Consider the following 20,936-nt stretch of genomic DNA (forward strand, 5'->3'; position numbering starts at 1 on the left):
ACCTCTCAATGTTCATTGTTATAGCTTTACTTGTAAAGTTTTCTTATTTTAAGTTTTATTTTGTTTGATCAGACGGCCATTACATCTGTGATTTAACCAATATCAATTTTAATATGACCCAATCTCATTCATAAGTTTGTTTTTAAACCTGAGTACTGTTGAATGAAAGGCAGCCTCTAAGTATTTTAATTTTTCACATTCATTTTTTGTAGGCTATATAAGTATTGTAGCTTATAGCCTTTTACTATGATGACGATGTCAATTACAAAATGTTCTGTATGGTTCAAAGACTGATTAAATGACTATTCAATGGCTTTGTTCAACTATGTTTTCTTTGGATCTCAATTACCGGTAACACAAACAATTGCTACGTTTAGGACAGTATCATTAGACAGTTTTTTAACCGGATTAGACCGTCATTAAACTTAAACCGTTTTCACCAAATTTTTAAAAGCAAACATCATAATGATTTAAGGAAACCAAAGAGTAACCACGTTACATGGAAACTGAAACTAAAAGAACTAGTGAAAAATCACACACAGATACACAAAGTCCCATACAATACAAACAACACAAAGAGGATGCCAAAATAATATACCCGTACACAAACACTAGTTACTTTTTAACTTATAAGTGAAAAAGAAATTAAAATGCAACTGTGGGGAAGTAAAATGCATAACCAATGAAAAAAATACAACACGAATAGTCACATGCATTAACAGTTTTAAATTTAAGAATAATCATCCGTGTTTTTATCCTATGATTTTTCAAGTAGGTGCAGAATGAAATGATCTGTATTCATGACATGATACTGAATTAAAATACATTTTCATTTGAAAAAATAACTAATAACACATTTTAATAACATGCGAGACCATTTCACCACTTCACTAGTATTGTATTTGGTGCTGTGCGATTTAATCCTAAACAATAATGCTATGCGTAACAGTATGTAACTGCATTGAGAAATTGTTAATGTGCTCTTTAGCAATGGTGCTTGTTGCTGGTGAAGTTTTATTGTTTGTAGAAGCCACTTGGTGCTCCCCAAATAAAAACCACTGCAGCATTGATTGTTAGTAATATATTTTTATAACTATTTACTTAAAAATTACTATTGAATAATTCCAAAATTTTCAGAAATAAATGCATTTTATAGGTCGTTTTTTTACTATTATCTAATACTCTAAGAACATTGTACAATTGCTGCAAACGTGCTGCAAATCAAACAAAGATCCTACTAAATTAGAGAGTTACCTAAAAAGTATGGTTAAAATGTCAGTTGTGGTAAAAAATTTGGACTTAGCACCTTCTGGAGATAAAAAAAAATAATGCTTATATTGATAGAAAAATGGAACTGATAAATTTTAATAAAAATTGCATAGCTTGTGAAATAGTGGTTCAAAATAAAATCAATGCTACTAGACTTGCTATTTCTAAACTTAAAGGATTTGAGAATACTAAAATTCCAAAAAGAACTGACACATTTTAAAATAAATTTTTATTTACAAAATTCTAACTAAATGGTAACATTTACATATGTACAGATAGAAAGACTCAAATGTGATATTTAATAAATCTCAATATGGCCACCAATTAAGGCTATGCCGGCGTTAAATCAAACGTGTACACATCGCATCATCTTCACACACCTTTGCTGCATTTCTTGGGGATAGAATTAACATTGCATGGTTAATGCCGACAGAGCCTTATAACAGTGGCCATATTGAGATTTACTGAATATCACCAAACAATTTTTGAGTTTTTTTATCTGTACATATGTAAATGTTACCACGTAGTTAAAATTTTGTAAATAAAAATGTACGTTAAAATGTGTCAGTTCTTTTTTAACCACCCTGTAGATAGCACATACAAAATATAACCTGTTTACAACCAACTGGTTGTCCTTTACATATTCAACATTTTTACGTTTTAATCAGTCATTGATTAGAGAAAGAATTGACTACCATCGGCAAATCAACAGTGTTGTGTGAATCATTCCTTTCTATAGGCCCTACTGCAATTGTGTATACATCAGTGATTGTTTGACTTACACAGCGTGAGAGGGCACTTCCCAAACTCTACGTTCTGGAAGGTGACACGAGAGCTACGCTCATGCAGCACGACGTTGGGACCCTCCTTGATGCAGCCGACAAACCCACTGCCTACGAGAAGGTAGCCTTCGTCATCAGCCATCACAGGATCAGACATGAGCAGCTCTCTGTTTAGTGTGGAGTTGGCAATGACCTGCATAAAGAAACATATAGCATGAAAAAATTTGAATGTAAACCTTAAAAAATCTAAATTTACTCAACTATAATACAACTTAGTCTCTTATATTGTCCTATAAACAATTTATTTATTTATTCATTCATTCATTCATTCATTGATCTAATTGGAAAATAAGCCTAAAGCATACATGGCTAAGTAGATGGAAGAAAGGGGGTCTCAGAAGAGGGACGGAAAAATGTGGAAATATGAAGTAACAAAGCATATTAGTAGGTTTAGAGCTGGTGAACAAGATTCAGAGGATCGAAAGAAATGGAGGTGGTTAGTTGGTGAGGCCAAATACCAACTTGGAGTAAATGGCCATATAAGTAAGCACGTAAGAATGTTTACATTTGCGTCAGCTCAAAATGGAAACACTATTTTGAAAGAAGAGAAATTAGTTGGTCAAATGGTGTGCACAAAAAGCCAATAATTAGACTCCAGCATCTAGGGACATGGACAACGTTATAAATCAATATTAATATGGGGTATTTTGTAACACATAAGAAGTAGTCTTTGACTTTGAGGGTTATACACATTAGACAATCGGGGATTGACGACATAAAACAGTCAGATATTGACTAAGGGTGACATGTGATTGCCAGTTTTACAATATTTGGTGGCAACAACAGTTTCAGGCTTGATATACCAAATAAAAACGTCTTTCTTTGACTTTTGGCAACAAACAAAAACTTTCTTTGGCTTTGAGCAACAAACAAAGGACTTTCCTTCACTTTAAAACTAAAAATTTATAGTCTTCGATTTCCGATGACGTATCACACATCCTGTGATGTCGAACTAACCCATTATTATTCATGCTACTATATCTCTGGTTTTACCACTTGGTGATGTCCCGCCGACAGTGTGATGTTCTCAATCTGATGCATGATGGCTGCGTAGTGCCACTGGTTGTTGTTGAACACATCCTTCAGTCTTGCATCGTACATGTGACCGGTGGAATGGCTCACTTGGAACCTCAGACCTTCCTTGTTCATCACCTGCAAACATCATTAGCATTGACTTTGTGAGCAATAATTGATATCAGCATACTCTGTCAGTTGTTCAATTCTACTACATTTGCTTTTACTACACAACTGGAAAAACCTTTCACATGGGAAAGGGGTGCACTACTACTCTCCATAGCCGATGGTTATTTTGTAATACTGTACAGTGTTTTTACACTCTTGGGATTTTTCAAAAACAGGAGGTATTGAGGACCTTAATTGCTAGTTTTTTTATTTGTTTTGGAATGTTCAATTTCCAATAAACTAATAAAAGAAAGAGTCTGATTATAAATTAACACGATGTTATATACACAGTAGACCCTAAACGCTACTAGACCAACACAAGCAGATATAAACAAGAGACATATGTTACCTCAAGACTGAAGGTGTACTGTCGGTTGCTCTGTACAAACAGTTGTCCTCCCTGACAGGTGCGAAAGCTGAGACCCATGTGTAGGCCTGGGTACAATGTAAGTGGCCGCTGTATCCTCACATAGCCTGTGCCATTGAAGAACGCCTCTCCCAGCTCCTCCGCACCCAGTAGTGGTATCAGCCAACCTACAAACACATGTAAACTGTCAGTAAAGTATCTTCCACAATTTTATATTTATACTAAACTATCTCAAATGTATACCAACTACTTGAGTGTTCTACACAAAGAAATTGTTTCATCGTTCGTACCTAATTTCTTTCTGAAATTGATAGGATGTTACAATTCTAAATAAATTAGGAGGTGTCATAATAGAGTTAAGAGTTACGAGTCAAAATATGAGGTACTCTGTATGTTTTGTGTCACAAAAGGGGCTGCTTTAATTCATGGGCCTGGTGGGCCCGGGCCCAGGGGTGCTAGAGGTTTTTGATTTGTTTGCGGCAAAAGGAAGATACAAATTCACCCAAAAGATGGAGAAGGGCGCAATTATTTCTCGGGTCCATAGCGCATCACATGAAAACCACGGGCCTGAGTCACAAGGCCATGAAGTAGGCTACTCTATGAGTGTTTGAGTTATGTGGTCACGGATTCGGTACTCTATGACTGTTTGAGTTACAAGGACTTGTACAAGGTAGCCTATTCTATTTTTTTTTGTTTTTTTTGTTTTTTTTGCTTACGAGGCCATATATGAGATATTCTGAGTGTTTGAGTTACAAGGACGGATATGAAGTAGTCTATCAGCTGTTTAAAAATAACATAAAACAGTTAGAGATAGGAAGTACACTATGAATAATAGAGCAACGACAGCAGATAAAGTACTGTATGACTATTTGAGTTACAAGGCGAGATTTGAAGTACTCTGAGTTACGAGGCCACGTATGAGGTACATGACTAAGTGAGGAAGAGAGGCGTGTGACAGCCCAAGTAGGCCGCAGTTCCAGTACAATAGTGGCAGTTAGCAATTACCACCATATCACAGTGTGCTGTTCCACATATTGCTACCTGCATTCACTAACCTCAAATACCCCACTGTCAACATGACATTCAACTTCACTTTTTTAAAGATTTTATATTTTATATAGCCTCAATAAAAAGATACTATGGATCATTCTATTTTTTTCTATACATTTATATCGTTTATGTAACCTATATCAGTTGTTTTATCATCTAAATCACCGAGACTAGTGAAGTATTTTAATTAAAAATTCATACACAAATCCATAGCTATTACTGTAATATACACTTTTGAATTCATCGGAGCAACACTTCAGAAGATTTATCTTCCCATGTTATCCTCTGCAGCAAAAATTTGCTTGTTTTTTCGCCCAATCGAAATGTTTATACCAGATCCCATGGATAGCTTACGATATTGAAAGGAAGTCATGCATGGAGAACTAACAATTACAGTATTTAATCAACTGTAGACACCAAGATATACAGTAGGAAGCTTCTCATGACCTTGACCTGAGTGTCAGGAAGTAGACAAGTAGAGTGTGGGAGCTTCAGCACAGTCTACCAGTGGTAGCACTACCAGGAGCTCTGGTGACAAGCTACGCTCCACAGCACACACACAACACACTATCCATCCTGTGCCCTGCATACCACACCACACCAAACTCTTTCATATTCTATACTGTAGTACATGTTATACGTTTTTAGAGCCAAGCTTTGAATGTGCAAGTCAACACAGCGGTTTTCACCAGCCTATTGTGAACCATCATCCACAGGATCTCTCACCTCACCAAAGCATTGATTTTCTCTACCAGTTCATGATTTCTGGAAACAGATATTGTAACTGCACCTTAATATAGAAGCTATGACTCATTCTCTTCTACAGCCCATGGAGCAATAAATGTGTTAAAGTGTTTATATAATAAGTGCCCAACCTTCATGACAATTGGATTTTAGATACTTCGGTGTATTATCCTTGGTTTTATTGTTCTTTACTGAATTGCTGAAATTAATTTTACAACACAATACTCACAGTGGGCTACTGTACTTTGACACTTTAGAAGACAATTTATCAATTTATTAGAACGTCTTGGAAGAAATTGTTTAAGTAGCGGAATCGTTATAGTGCTCGTCTTTACATCTAAAGGTAAAGGTAAGGACACTTGATTCGTTATGTTATATGATTTGGTAATGATACTATTTAACAAAAGGTCGACGTTCGATTGTAATAATACCAGTGTTTGTACTGTTGCCTTAAAAAAAAAAAAAAAAACGGAAACAAATAACAATGACGTAGAGACGCAAAAAAGTAAGAGGATCAAGTATTTAAGAGATGTAGTCTAAAAAATGTATGGCATAAATGACGGTTAAACAACTATAAATAACACTTTATGATTCAAAAGGTCACTAGGACAGAGGTTATGTTAACTACATTCAAGGATTTGAATATTGTCTTTAATCACCATTTGCGACATCACGTCATGTGAACACAAAAGAACACTTTGATGTATAACGAGCTATCTGGCCCGACCCATCGTTGGAGTCTCCCACTAAACGCGCGACCTCCGCATAACATTTAAACCCAACACGTACATCGCCTAATGCGCGTATTTATGACATCTTTTGTTCCTCAACTTCTTACCTTCCACTCCACAGTAAAAACTAATCTTGGCATATTTAATAGGTATGTTGAATTATTTCGAAAGTGTTATCAGTTTATAAATATCTAAGAGAGTTAACACAAACATTTTGTGAAATTAATAAAAATCTTTTGATATTATGCATAACTATAACAAGTTGTTCGCCAATTATTTATCAAAGAAAGCACGCAGAATCACATGTACATCACGTAAATTACGTGATAGAAATTAAACTCCATTGAGAAAAATTCCGTGCCTATCCAAACCAAATGTTTAGCATCGCCTTACACAGAACAAACCAACAGTACATCAAAAAGCAAACAAAAACGAAAGACGCAAAGAAAGAAGCAAAAGATAAATGGATTTTTGTGTTGTACAATCCTAATAATTAGACAAAAACAAAAATACGTTTTACTCTAAAACCCCATCATACCCGATGGAATTTCGAGAATAGTAAGCGCTACCGGAACTCTTCCATTCAGTTAAACACAAAACCAAGATAATATCACTCGCTTCGCATTCGCGGTATGCTAAGTACGGCGTGTGCCGATGTTATCTACGTCACCCCATATACTTCCGGTGACCAACAACCATCGTCATCGCAGCGTCGGTACTCCGCCTGTCTGTCTATCTGCACGGTCCGCGAGCACGGTTCCGCTGGAACTATTGTACTCCAATTACAAGCCTGAGGCATTTGTTGAGGAGACAACAAGACCGGCTTGCATGATCATTGTTGAATACAATCGTCAATTTAATTTCGCCTCGTCCAAGGTCTACAGAAAAGTCTTGTCAAAAGAGATCCGAAATCACAATGAGGTCAGTGTACTGACGGACGTGAAAATCGAATAAAACACAACGCGATTACGCAATCATAAGTGAAATAAAAAATAATATAACATGTCTTTTGGGAGATGTGTATGTTTAAGTTGTGATATTTCACGTATTCCTAAAAGGTCGATTGCTACGATGTTAAGATAAATGAAAGAGTTTTATGTTGTTAGACTTAATTATGGTCTAGTCTAGTTTTACTTAATGCTATACCGTGTAATCAAGTATTTAATCGCAAATATTTGATAATGTTTTATATAAGATAATTCAGGAAATTGATGAATGATGGTTAGTTTAATTTTAAATTTTAAGCATTAAAAACCACGTTGAGTATTTAAATTCAATTAACTCAAGAGAGAAAGTCTTGCTTTCCATTTAAAAAAGGGTGACTCGGAACCCCCAAAAGCGGATGATTGAAAATAAAACAAATTAAAAGATATTTGCTGAAAGCCCCTTACAAAACCTACGCAGTCTGTGATTCATACTCCAGACTCGTAGCAGAACGTGTAGACTCGCAAGGACGGTGCAACTGCAATAACGCATCTACACGACCTTCGATGTTTACAAAGGCGTGATGTGACTAGAAGCAATTACTCTGCAGCAAGATAGACACGGTAGTAATTGCTACATTTTACTACACACGGTTAATTATTGTTATGCATTATGTAACCAGGGGGCGTGATTGATCTACATTACTATAAAGCGCCATATTTAGGACTAAACTTCTGCCCTGACGGCCCGGGTTGGAATCTAGACATTCACCATTACTTTAGGTCACATGATAATGCTGCAGACCAAAGTACGTGTTTGAGCCGTATTAATAAAAAGAAGGATATGCTCAAAAGGAAAAGGTATGAAGCAAAAGCATTTGCTTCTAATAAAAGGTAAAAGTAAAAGCATATCCTTCAAACCGTATTAATAATGATTACCTTTTACTTCCGAGCAAATCCTTCTGCTCGGAAGTAAATGGTTCTTTAGGAACATCACATGTTACACGTCTGATCCTGTCTATTTTTGTCTACAGATACCCCTCGAAGGCTTAACTGTGCCAACTCCGTGTAATGGTTTTGCATCCGGCTTTGAATTGAATCATAGCAAACTAAGTTATAAAATCTAGAGTGTGTGGGCCGGAATTTTACCCCGGATTTTGGGACCCCATAATCTTAACCCATTTCTAGACATAGAATTTGGTAGATGATAATAGTTAGTCGGGTACATAATAAATTTGTTTATAGAAATCATCATATATGCTTTGTAGATAGCATGCAGTACTGTATAACCACAGGAACCCTCGCCGCAGCTGCAGACTAAATAAATTTCCTTTTACCTGGCTGGATTTCTTCTAAAATATTCCCTGAAAATTGTCAGATTTATTTCCTATTTAAATAATATTAATTTTAATGAGTACCTAGGTTTGCTGATTCAAGGAAGGTATTGAGGTGTGTTTTTATTGAAATGTTGATAGCTTAGTAGGAGGTAAACAAAATACTCCCGCCACAGCAAACCTGTAGACTAAGTAAATTTCCATTTGCCTGATTGGATGTACACTAAAATGTCTCCAATATCACATTCATTCCCTATTTAAAAAGCTTTAGTTTAACTGAGTACTTAGGTTAACTGCTACAGGGAGGGTAAAAAGGTGTTTTTTTTTCTTATGTAATAGTTTAGTATGAAATGAATGCAAATTTGATAAAAAAAAATTCTCATAATCAAGAAAACTACAACAGTTTAAAATTTCTCCATTAAAATAACATGGAAATTTTAAATTTACGATTTTTTTTTTAATTTTCTTCGTAGCTATTAGACGCATAATATCGCTTCGATATACTAAATTAATAGTTTTTTTAAACTCTACAAAATGGCTTGGAAAGAAGTTTTTAAATTCTATGTTTTTAGGTTAAAAAATGTTAAAATCCAATTAGGCCTACCCCATAAAACCACCCATAAACCCCCGTTTCCATATCCTATTATGCTGATTCGTGAATCCCTTAGAATAATCGTAGGTTTACACGTTTGCACCAAATTTAATCAAAATCGGATCACCTTTGCTCGAGCTATCGTGCTAACGGGCACACATATATATGAATTTGAACGGATGAGGTTTTTGGCCTCTGGGGACCTGAAAACGGAAAAGTAAATGGGTCATAAGTCTAGGTCTTACCATGAGACCTACGGAATAGCTTTTTCCCTATTTAGGAAATTCGCTAAAATTTAGCACCACTCTGTAAAACCACCACACACCTTTTACTTAAGCGTATAATCTGCTACTGATCAGATGCATAATTTTTGAAGGATTTACTTCAAAGAAAAAGTAAATGGTCAGTTTTATTAATAACCATTTACTTAAGTCATGAGCAAAACCTCAACTTTCTATAGATTACCTTTTCCTTTTTAAGTAAAAGGTTTTGCTTGAGTTTTTATTAATACAGATAGAAGGATTTGCTCGAATTTTCGCAAGTAAAAGGTTTACCTCTTCTTTATTAATACGGCTCGTAGGTTTAAATGTTGTAGAAAAATATAGGACTTTCAAAGGCGAATACAAGAGTATTCCTTCCACTAAAATCTATAAAAAATTGTTATGCAGTACTTCAAGAGCGATAGAGTATTACATGTACACTAATACGTCGAATCATAGTGCCTAGACATGACTTTTACCACAGAATGAAAACAAGAGACACTCAATTAAAAATTCAATTACTGGCACGCACTTTTTATTACGATTTCATCCTTGAATACGAAACAAAACCTTTCAAATGAAAGCGTAACACTTTGACCAAACGGCAGGAATCACTTGTACCCAAATTACAATCTCAAAATAGCCTCGAATGGTGTCGAAATGAGCGACTCATTTGACGATTGCCCAATCATCGTTCATGATGGGAGAAATCCACTTTCCACAACGTTGTACGAACCTAAGCAATTTGAGCAAAATTGGTCCAATCCTCAAGGTGCATGGTTCTTTGTAGATTGTTGTTGGAACATTTTTAATTAGGCCTACATGATTTACATTCATGCAAACCTTCCACAAACGAAGGCTTGGGAGTATGTTGTTTTATACTGGAAAATTCTCGGAAACTATAAAGTTTATGAGGAAATCTCAAAGGCGCTATGTTAAGTGTTGAGTTACCGATTGTCAACTGGTTGATCATATTTCCCTGTTTACCTCCACAGTAGTTCTGACAAATCCATATATCACTCCAAGACATGATTTATTGTTGATGACGTACAGTCCTTGGCACACTCGTGTATTTACAATCAACTGCTTAACAAGGATAAACTGGTCATCGTTTGTAATCCACGTGATGAGGCGTTATGTTAATGTATAATTGATTGCGTTGTAATTTGGGTAACTTTTTGTTATAGCACTATACATTCTTGAAACGAGTTCCATATTACGTTTAGTATTGTAAAGAAAAGGGAAAGGTCTAAAATTTAGACACAAGTCTTGCAAATGTTTTAAATTAAACGACACCATAGTGGAAGACAATTTAAGATAGGTTTATTTCCTGTATATAAAGCTAGTGTTTCGCTGTTTTAAACTATCTCTTGTCAATTTACCAACTTTAAAAACATTTACCTGAACAATAGTTTAGTAATGTGTTGAAAGAGTAAACCACTAAAATACAATTCAAATTTCTATTAAGAACGGTTTTGAAAAACATTTTCAACAACACTTTTTTTTATTACCACACACATCAAACCTTATTCCAGATTATACAGTATGATTACTATACTTGCAGTCTCCAAGGTATTAATAATTTTTCTTTAGTACAAACATCAAAAGCTTATTATGTGATTACAGGTAAGCTCCGATTCCGAACATACGTGAATGTGATAGACATGACTGAAGAGGACCTATATAGAACAACCCGTAATCTCATAGACGAAGACTAACTCGTCACGATCATAGAGCGTGAACGTAACCACAATACGGTAAACTATCTGTGATTGGTGATGAACGGATGAAGCCAAGCTTACCACAACATGCATTTCATTCTACACAGGGAATTCCATAACTCTCTAGCAAATGAAGGTATTATATCTCCGTCAAACTCAGATTCAGACAAATTTAACATTGTCCTCGGTTACCGGTACTCACCGAGCTATAATCGTAAGAAAATAATGTTAACATTATATGTATCATCTTTGAGATACTATTCTCAAATTTTCTGTCTACCTAGTAAGACGTCAACTCTCGGAATAATCCTACACACAGAACAACCCAACTCAGGGTTACATACAGAGTTATATTTGTTCCAGAAAATATGTTCATATTGTACATTTGCTTACATGTATATCTTCATGGTTACTGTAGCAGCTACACCAATCCCTACCATTCATAATGCAGGGAATTCCATAACTCTCAGCCAACCTTAAGACTCCCAGCCAAAGCCATATTTAGACAAATACAGTACAAACATTGTCTCCGGCTACTCACGGAGATTTGATCCACAAATGTTTCCATTGCACTTGTGCTCAAGGCGGTGTAGCCGCTACAACACATCTCTTCCCTGCATATTCAGGGAATTCCAGAATCTACGTACCTAATACTAAACCAAATTCAGACAAGCGTTGCTCCCAGTTACGAACTAAGCTATAAGTTACTTGTTCCACAACATTGCTCCAAAGACTTCAGAATGGCAACTGTATCTCGAGTATATAGTCTACAACCCGCGACTCATCAGTAACGACCTCCAGGTTGAGTTGAGACGTTGAGGTCTCGGTCAGCCACCTTACTTCCGTCGGAACCGCGGTCCGCGAACCTCCTTAATTAAACCTCCATAAACTCCCTCCCCCCCTCCCCTCCTCACCCAGTTCTCGTCAGTGCGTTTGTTCTACCGTGTGAGACTTCCGGGGATCATGCAAATACTCTGCTGTACTGTGTTTTAATCTTAATCGCAAATATGGGATTTCATTGCTTTCAGCAGACTGTGAAAACTTGAATTGTGGAATGGTCTTTAGTAAGATTATAGCATTATATCACTTGTAAGAGTTCCTCATAAAATGTGGAATTTTTGCACACGTAGGATAAAATTGGACTTTGGATCATTCATACACCATGTTACCCAGTATCTATGTTATAGAATTTGTTTCCAATGTGGTTTTTTGTGGAATTTGTTTACAAGTATAGATATTGGCACAACATTAACAGTAGGCCTACCACCATGTCGTCACTGTGTTTCATTTTGCAGGGTCTTTTTATCCCCAAAACTGAAACTTCTGATCCGATTGTGGTAGCTACACCTTAGACTTATCAAGATCGTCCAGAAAAATTACATTTTAACGATGCATGCTCGAATACTCAATAATAAACTAAACACCCCTGTGATTTACGGAGTTTTACCAAGATCTTACCTATACTATTGACTATTAGTCAAAGCCTATACCTAAGTACCTCGTCGATCCAAAAGACACATAGCGATATTTCTTGCCTGTAAAATTAAAAAAATCCTATTTTCAAACAACCCACTTATGATCGATCTATCAAACGTCCCAGCTCCTACCAACCATGACTAGGACTAGGTTTATATCACCTCAATTAAGTCAAGGCTGAGTTATATCTTGCCTATCTACCTCAAGGTCGTCTAATCATCGATCATCAGAACACGTCAGAGACGACAGTAAATCAATCACCAATTTGTCATCTGCTTTGACGTGTATCGAGGTAGGTTATTGGCACAGAGATACACAAAACTCTATTCTAAATGTATTCCAGTGTTCCCGGTAGGCCTGTGACCTGTTTCTACACAAAGGCGAAGGTGGTTGACCAGAAGACACGTCATGAAGGATGTAAGGTAACCAACTCATCAGCGAACGTTGACCTGCGAGTTCTGACACTACAATACTACTTGGACGAAATACAAGCAAGGTAAGCGGCTCACAATCGCACTGTGTTTCGTTTGTTTATTGCCTACGTTATATGGGAGAATCAACACAGTTACGGTAAATTGAGTAGTATAGGTCGTGTCATACCATACAGTGGTAACCTCAAGCTCTAGGCGATTGCCATTATATTATTTCGGGCTCCTAAATCCACATTTTAGCTGAACGGCTGGAAACAAGATTTTAATGACAAAGTTCTTTCCTCGGAGAGCACAATATAGTTTTGTTTTCCTCGTTACTCCGTAATATAATGTTACAAATAAATCCCGTTACTGCTATTACCCCATAACTGTTGTAAAACCATAACAAACAATAACTCGTTACAAACTGTAGCTGTAACAAAGGCGATTCAAGCGACTTAACGCCTTAAAGGTCATTAACTCGACTAGCCTTGTAACATTACCAGACGACAAAGCACTGTAAACTGTACTAAGAGATAATTCAGTTTTCTCTATAAGCTTGGTGTACACATTACTACTGTGGGTTCTGGTTTGGTTGGTGTTTATTTAAGGCCCGGGTGACTAACCTAGCCTGGCCTTGACTGCAACATGTCTGCTATTAGAGCGGGTAACTAATAATATAGTTTAATTGCAGGTATGAAGTCTGGCGGGTGGCAGGAGGTGGGGGAGAGGCTAGGAACTGGGAACCCAGGTAGCAGCTCTGAGATACTGGGTATCGTTATTGAGGAAACACGAAATCTAAAACAATCTCTGACCAGAATCACTACTGTACTGTTAAAAAAATAAACGGGTTTATGATAAAGTCAACTTGATAAACCACACAAATTCACAATCAGCTACAGGTAACGTGCCTGCACCTATCTGTGGCGTCATTTTCTACAGAACACGGTTTGGAGGGAAGAGACAGCTGACAGTTCATAAAAGCTGACAAAAATACTTGACTAATACATGTGACGTCACCATCAGAAGACCGCTACCACCGCAACTTGAAGGGAAATTACAGCTGACAACAGTGTACATGCTGACAAACTTCCTAAATGACTAACAGCTGTGAGCTGTGACGGCTCGGTTTGGTGTGAAGTTACAGCTGTCAGTGTAATGGGACCAAGAAAGTATTGAAACACGTTATCGTGGTGATAAATAACCATACTAAGTTAAAAATCAACTTAACAAATCAAGTAACAATGTTTGATCGATGACAACACGTTGTAGTCGTTCTGGCCTTCGCAGCAAATAATGATGAAACATCGATTAAATCATGTGGAGCGTAAATAATTGATCTACATGTATGTGTAATCTTGTTTTACTTCGCTGTGATGTTTGGGAATGAATCGCACTATGTAGTGGAACAAATAACAATCTTTATAGGAGAAAAGAAAAAAAACAACATGTTAGACATTATATTTGTAATATTCCTCTCCCAATTATCTGTTAATACCTTTGTATTTAATTAATACGTCGAAAAAACTGCAGTACATACTTTTACTACATATCGTTGAGTTTTTTTGTTTTCTACGAGACATGGGAAAGGCCTAAAGTAGACACACTTTATTCTGAAGAACAAGACTAAGTGAAAGATAAAAACGTTGTACATTAAAATTAATCCCTTAATGATTACCACTATGTTTAACGTTATAACTTTATCTTTCGGAATATAAGATGGACATGTACAAAGAGTTCATTTCAATAGACCTATAAGGAACAAAATTAACATAGGCATACTCGAAAGAGGTCACTTTTAATCAAGGTATAAAAAAAATTAAAACTCAAAATAAATCTTCATATTACTGTTGTACGAAGTATTCGACAACTCACCTATCTATAAAACATAACTTTTTCAACGTTCCGCTATAAAGATGAATAATTGCACACTCAGTGACTAAAGGTATTACCCAACACAAAGGTATGTTCTATATAGAGATGGTGACTAATGTGATATTGTAAATTATCGTGACTCCAGTAAGTACCGCGAACAGCTTGTATTGTTTCTGTGCCATTGTCATTCATGTGCTACACAGGTTTTATTTAGCTTAAATCGCGGCCTGCATAACGCAATAAAATAAAATTATCTATATTGTTAAACACAATTACTGCACATAAATGACAAGGTGAGTGTATTGTTACTGCAACATTCAAATTGAGATGTATACTTATAAAAGTTCAGCATCATAGAGAAGCAGGAAAGAACGTAGTTTGGCATCCTGCCACTCGAAAGTGTTATACTCTGCAGTTTCGTTATATTTCAACCGTGGTATTATGCTCAACAGAACGGCCAATAAATGCTGACGACGTTGTAAACTGTACTATGTGAATTTGACAGTGAATACAGTAAACTGTATTTATCGGTTCAGTCGTAGTTAATAAGATTATAGGTTCGCACGGACTGCTACTTAGATCTTATTTATGAAATGCTAGACGTGTTTGTAACGCGTAAATTTCAATCATAAACTGCGTGTCTGTCAATTTACAAAAGATTTACTTGTGTTATCATCATTAATCGACCATTTGAGCTTATAATCTCCGAGTATGTTATTTTTCTACCTCAGCTCAAACTTCTCAGTTGGAGTTGGGGAGATCGTGTCGAAATCCATCAGTTTTGGCCATGACGAAAGTAATATTTTTTTTACTTGCATTACACTAAAATGTCCCGACCGTCGCTTTTAACTATTCTTAAAAACTGCTTTAGCAAATTCGTATGCTCTTGACAATAATTCTCTTTAAACCAATAGAGGAATTTATGTAACTTTCTGAACTGCTCGACTATTTTAATCTTCCAACCCCTACAGCACGTGGCTACTACACGAGGGTTGTGTCTGCTAAATCAATACAACTCGGCAACCTGAGTAGTGTATACATGTACAACTGTCAACTACCACAATCCATCTACTACACTGTACTGTAAACAAATCGACACGATCTCCTAGCAACGCGGCCGTACACAAACGTAGTGTCCGCATAACAAATTCCAGTTACACTTCAATAATTTTAAACTCAATTAAATCTTTGTTTATCTATACTACATATTTGAGATGTTGCTGTTGTGATTGTGTTTATACTTTGCCTGTTTGTTAAACTGACTATTATTACGTAAGCAAAATAACACGCTGCAGTTTAAATCTGCTATTTTGCCAACATCGAACTGAACAAAACATGACCAGAGTTCAGAATTGAAAATGCCTATGGGGGACCATATTCTAGGGATGGTAATGGAAAAATAACATTTGGAGTGACCAAAAGATGGACAAATTATACAAAAATGTATAATTTACTCCTTCTGTGAATTGTTTGTTCATTATCTCTGGCCAAATTCACGCAAAATCCATTTATACAAGCCAATTGCCCAGGACCAAAACACGGGATTGAAAAAAACATTTGTTGCGACCACGCAAACAAGTGTGTTTCAAGTCCGCACCAAAAGCCAAAGGAATAATCACGTTTGACCAATTAGTACGTACAATAACTCTTTAAGTGCAACGGTCTAATCTTTTCCTCATACTAATTGTGAATTGTATATTTAGTAAACAAATCGCAACAGTAGCGACCGCGATCGATTAAAATTCCACAGCAACGTCCGCTAACGAGGTTCGTCACGCTCTGGCAGTCACGCCAGTTGCAGCATTCATCAAACTGCGACGTGACTGTGTATCCACCGCCATTCAGTATACCTCTACCTCGCACACTATACACTATACACTACCGGGGCTCGCGGTGTATACTACATCATTATACAATACCGAGTATCGCAATCCATACACTACTGATCCTTACCGTCGGAGACTTCCAAGGGTTCCAAGTTGAAGGCGCATTTCTTCTACATGTTACATGATGTGGGATAAAGCTTCACTGTTACAGGATGGCCAAGAAAAATCTATCGCAAATGATGAGGTCTAAGAAGGTGTGGAACTGTCGTAAAAACTTAACGAGGTTAACAGTATTTCCCTGAGGATTCTTTGACATCAGGGAATTAAAGGCAATTGTGGTAGGAATTTTCAGTTGTAGCAGACGTGTTTGCTAGTAAGGATGCGACTACACTCTCAAACCAAGTTTTGGAGTAAAGGAATCGTAACATAAGAGTAAGCTTAAGAAGGACGAAGAGCAAAAAATAAAAGACGTGATCAACTCTGAATCAAATTAGACTCTGAGGAAGCGATGATTCTAACTCAGCCTCGTCTACTCTGTTGAACAGGAACGCGTATCGAAACCTGTTACTTTGGTCGTACGAAAGGAATATTCTTGACATTAAACTCTGCAAAGATAATGATAGAATTGCGACAGTTCTTACTTCACAGACTTTATTAACATACCTAATAAAAAAGGCAGTAGCAGGAGTGGGAGGAAACATATGCACCGATTGCTATAATGTGGGAAAACACTAAATGTTTTGGAAATCCACATTTCTACACTGGAAACATTGTTAACTTGGGTTCCAGGACAATTACCCCACCATATACTGAAGCCAGTTCAAAATTAGAGTCGGAGGTAGAACTTATTTCGTAGGTGGAATTATCACAGTGCATTTCGCGAGGAATGCTAGATCCAGGGCACAGTGCATCTTGTACTCAGTATCAGTAGGTCAAATCACCACTCCAATCCGACAGATAAACATTCGTGTAATCTTTATCAGTGACTATGTGGCTTTCCTCACCACGTGTAGTGAGATGGCAGAGTAGTCCTCTCCCAACGACGCGAAGGCTACTTTCCTGACCTCACTAATTGGTCGTTGGCATCGGAATAATTCAATGGAGGAAAGCGACATCGACACCGTCAGGTGGACTGGTAGTGGTAGCCTCACTTTCTCCTCGGTGCCTCTGTAGTACAGACCTGCACAGACCTCGTGTGTTGCAATGCCAATTATACCTAGGCTTTGTCTGTAAGTCAGTTTCATAACCCGGGTCAATAGTACGGGATTTCTGACCAACCTAGTCTGTATAAAAAGGATGTCGCACTATTCAGCCTTGAAATATTGAATATTGATAGGAGTAGACCTCGCATTCCCATTATAAAGTTGTAGCCAGTTTTTAAATGAAATCGAAGTTGATTGAGCCACCAACAAAGTGCACTGATATAAATTACTGATTTATGTTGGATTATTAAGCATTTACAGTGTTACATAAAACTAACTAACCATAACTACCATAACCATGGTGGTAAAAAACTAAAGGTTAAAATTAAATAGACTGTATTGAGTTGTATTCATTATTTTACGATAAAGTATTATAACGGCGAAAAAGAAGGAAACTAACTTAAGTATAGAATTTGGCAGTATAGAATTGTGCAAATTTTACGGGCCCGTCTCCTGTTTTTTTCTGTTTATTACCTTGTTCCTTCGACAGGACCCCAGGATGGACGGAAGCATCTGAAGGTCTCAGAGAGAGACCTTGGCTACACCTCAGTAACGTCTTCCTAGCCACGGTCCGTTTCAACCGATTTTACAAAAATATTCGCACACTTCAACTGTAGCACACTAATAATTGTTACATATTGCACCACGTTCTTTTACGCTGGTTTACAAACTCTTTAGAGGCTTTCTGGCTGGATGTTCAGCAACTTTAACCACATCACGGTTTAGAGAATATAGACAGGAGTTTTAGTCTAATTTGCATAAAATTTGGCAGGATTAATGAAAAAAATATGTTTATAGACACGAGTTACCCTTTAATGCCTTTCAAACCAAATTTACCCTCCCTCAATTCTAGTCAACTATTTATTTCCCCCCATGTTGAATATACACTTACACGTCAGTAATCTGGGCAAGACGTGTTAACTAATGTACCTAGTTCAAATTTGTATGTGAGTACATATGGTCAACGTTTTAAATTACAACTCAATTTGTATGCAATCCTATGCTTTTTATCCCATCTCCTTCAATCAGTTATCAAGACTCTGGTTGCTCCCTTCTCCTTCATCATAACAATTAAACAACACTTTACCTAAGACATAGACTTCTAAAGAACCCAGTTTGATGGAGACGGCTTCCCCAATAACCATCTTGGAAACTCTGAGAAAACGATTTCCAGACATAAATTGGGTGCAATTGATAATAGCTTTGACTATATTGTTTTACAGCTAAAAGATAATCGACACTGCGATGAAGACGGTAAAACAATTTAAATCAATAGACAGATAGAAACAAATAAAGAGGGATTTTTCCCAAGAGAAGTGTGCCAGTGGGTTATCACTTCCCGGTATGTACCAGACACGCGATGCGTCTCCGGATCGAATCACGGCCGTTGTGTCGGATGTCGGATGCATCTCGAAACCTTCCGGCGGCGACTGAATTCCACTTTCACGATGTCGATTACACGTCTGAACAACATTCAAAGACGTATCACTAGCGTTCGTCATTTCAAACGAACAATGAAAACTTGGAAGATGATTTGACGATTTTAAACTTGACGTTATTTTGAAGCATCATGAAAATATGACGTTGCAAAACGGTAAAAATCAAGCCATAAGAAACCATGGGAGGAATATTTTTTACATGTTTGATAACACGAGTTTCATCAAAAAGACGAAGAACACAAGAACTTGAAGTAGTCTAAGACTGCTGGGCATATGTTGAATGAAGTTTAAGGAGCTTAAGTCATAGGCTCTTTAACACCCAAAAGACATAACGAAAACGCGAAACCTGAACAACCATCATCCAGGCATGACTGAAAATAAACGGCCGTACGAAGTATTTATCTGTATCCTCCATGTACAAACACCGTTAAATAACTAAAGAACTGGCTTATATACGTACTGTTGACGCAATTCAAGAATTCAAAGATACGCGCTAGTATACATCCGTAAATCCCGTGTTTTTGATAATTTCTTGAATATTTCAATTAGTATCTTCATTATTTTAAGGACAGAGATGCCATTTGATCTATCAAACCTGGGGATAGTAAGGCCAAGGCCATCAAACTGTCAAAGATTAGTCCTTGACCAACCAAACAAGACTAGACATTGTGACATTAATATCTTTGACTGTCACACTGACTGACTCTATCTACAGTATCTACGATTACATAGACTTGACACGCAACCCAGATGTTACCTTATGTCTTAATCTCATGTACGAGATGTTAGTTGATAGTTAACAAATTAGAAACGTCTCCAGCACAGGTCTCTTTTGGAAAATGTAACTGTTTTGCTAGTAGCTCAATTTATTGACTGTGCGATTCGCAGTTTTAAGCTCTGCCACCAAAGACATGCGAAAGATCGTCTGTCATTCCTTATATCTGTCTCCCAATTTACATCTATCCAGTCACATTACGTGAGAGCGATTGAGGATTGTCCACTAATTGTGTGGATTGCTCATTCTACTAACTCCATATGATGGGTCAAGTTACAGGAAGATGTTTTAACAATGGAAAGCCTCTAGGAGGAAAACTGTTAACTCTGAAAGGAATTGCCAGTCTCCTTAAGCTAGGAGACCGTTCGCGATGGTTTATGGTACCAAAACGATTTTCTTCCTGCTAAAGTGGATTTGAATATGTAATTCAGAAGCGGATACCACATTGTACCAATTTATTAGCTCCTCTGTGTATCTTGTCATTTGGGGAGCGAACTGGTCAAGTAGTAGGGCACGGGACTTCGTCCCCAGTGGTCTCGTGTTCAAATCCGGCGATTCACCAATGTATTTTTATCTTAGTGATAATCCCGCAACGTACGTGATCCTCTAGGCCTATCCTGAAGTAATGTGTAAACAGTCCCAGACCAGAGCCTAGAATTCTAGGGTGTGAAGATCCGAAGATGGGGAAAAAACATTCAACTGCAGAAACCCCAAAGCTGGAAAAGGTTTTGCATTCATTTCCCCGGTCAAACCTTATTTAGTTGAACATCTTTCTGTTGGAGTCTTAGTCTATTTTATTCAGGTAGGGTCTACCAAACAAGTAAAGTTGATGTTGATAGTACAAGGACCAGCTCTACCCTCTGAAAGTCTGTCCCAGTTGAGGGTGAAGCAAGGGACCGTGCCGTGACGAATTACGTG

General features: G+C 37.0%; 1 protein-coding gene across 2 annotated transcripts in view; it reads right to left on the bottom strand.

Annotated features, from left to right (window-relative positions):
• The window catches only part of LOC128991492 (protein crumbs), a 74,919-nt gene that overhangs the window by 37,425 nt on the left and 16,558 nt on the right, over positions 1 to 20,936 (bottom strand). For both annotated transcript variants that reach the window (XM_054414416.1, XM_054414415.1), the window contains exons 2-4: positions 3,643 to 3,827; positions 3,105 to 3,263; positions 2,052 to 2,244 (exon numbers count right to left, since the gene is read on the bottom strand). In XM_054414416.1, the coding sequence (XP_054270391.1) occupies positions 2,052 to 2,244; positions 3,105 to 3,263; positions 3,643 to 3,827 (537 nt within the window). The remainder of the gene's footprint in view (positions 1 to 2,051; positions 2,245 to 3,104; positions 3,264 to 3,642; positions 3,828 to 20,936) is intronic.

The sequence above is a fragment of the Macrosteles quadrilineatus genome, unplaced genomic scaffold, assembly GCF_028750875.1.
Source record: "Macrosteles quadrilineatus isolate MER2022 unplaced genomic scaffold, UCM_ALF_1.0 Scaffold_4__1_contigs__length_99947679, whole genome shotgun sequence".
NCBI classification, from domain to species: domain Eukaryota; kingdom Metazoa; phylum Arthropoda; class Insecta; order Hemiptera; family Cicadellidae; genus Macrosteles; species Macrosteles quadrilineatus.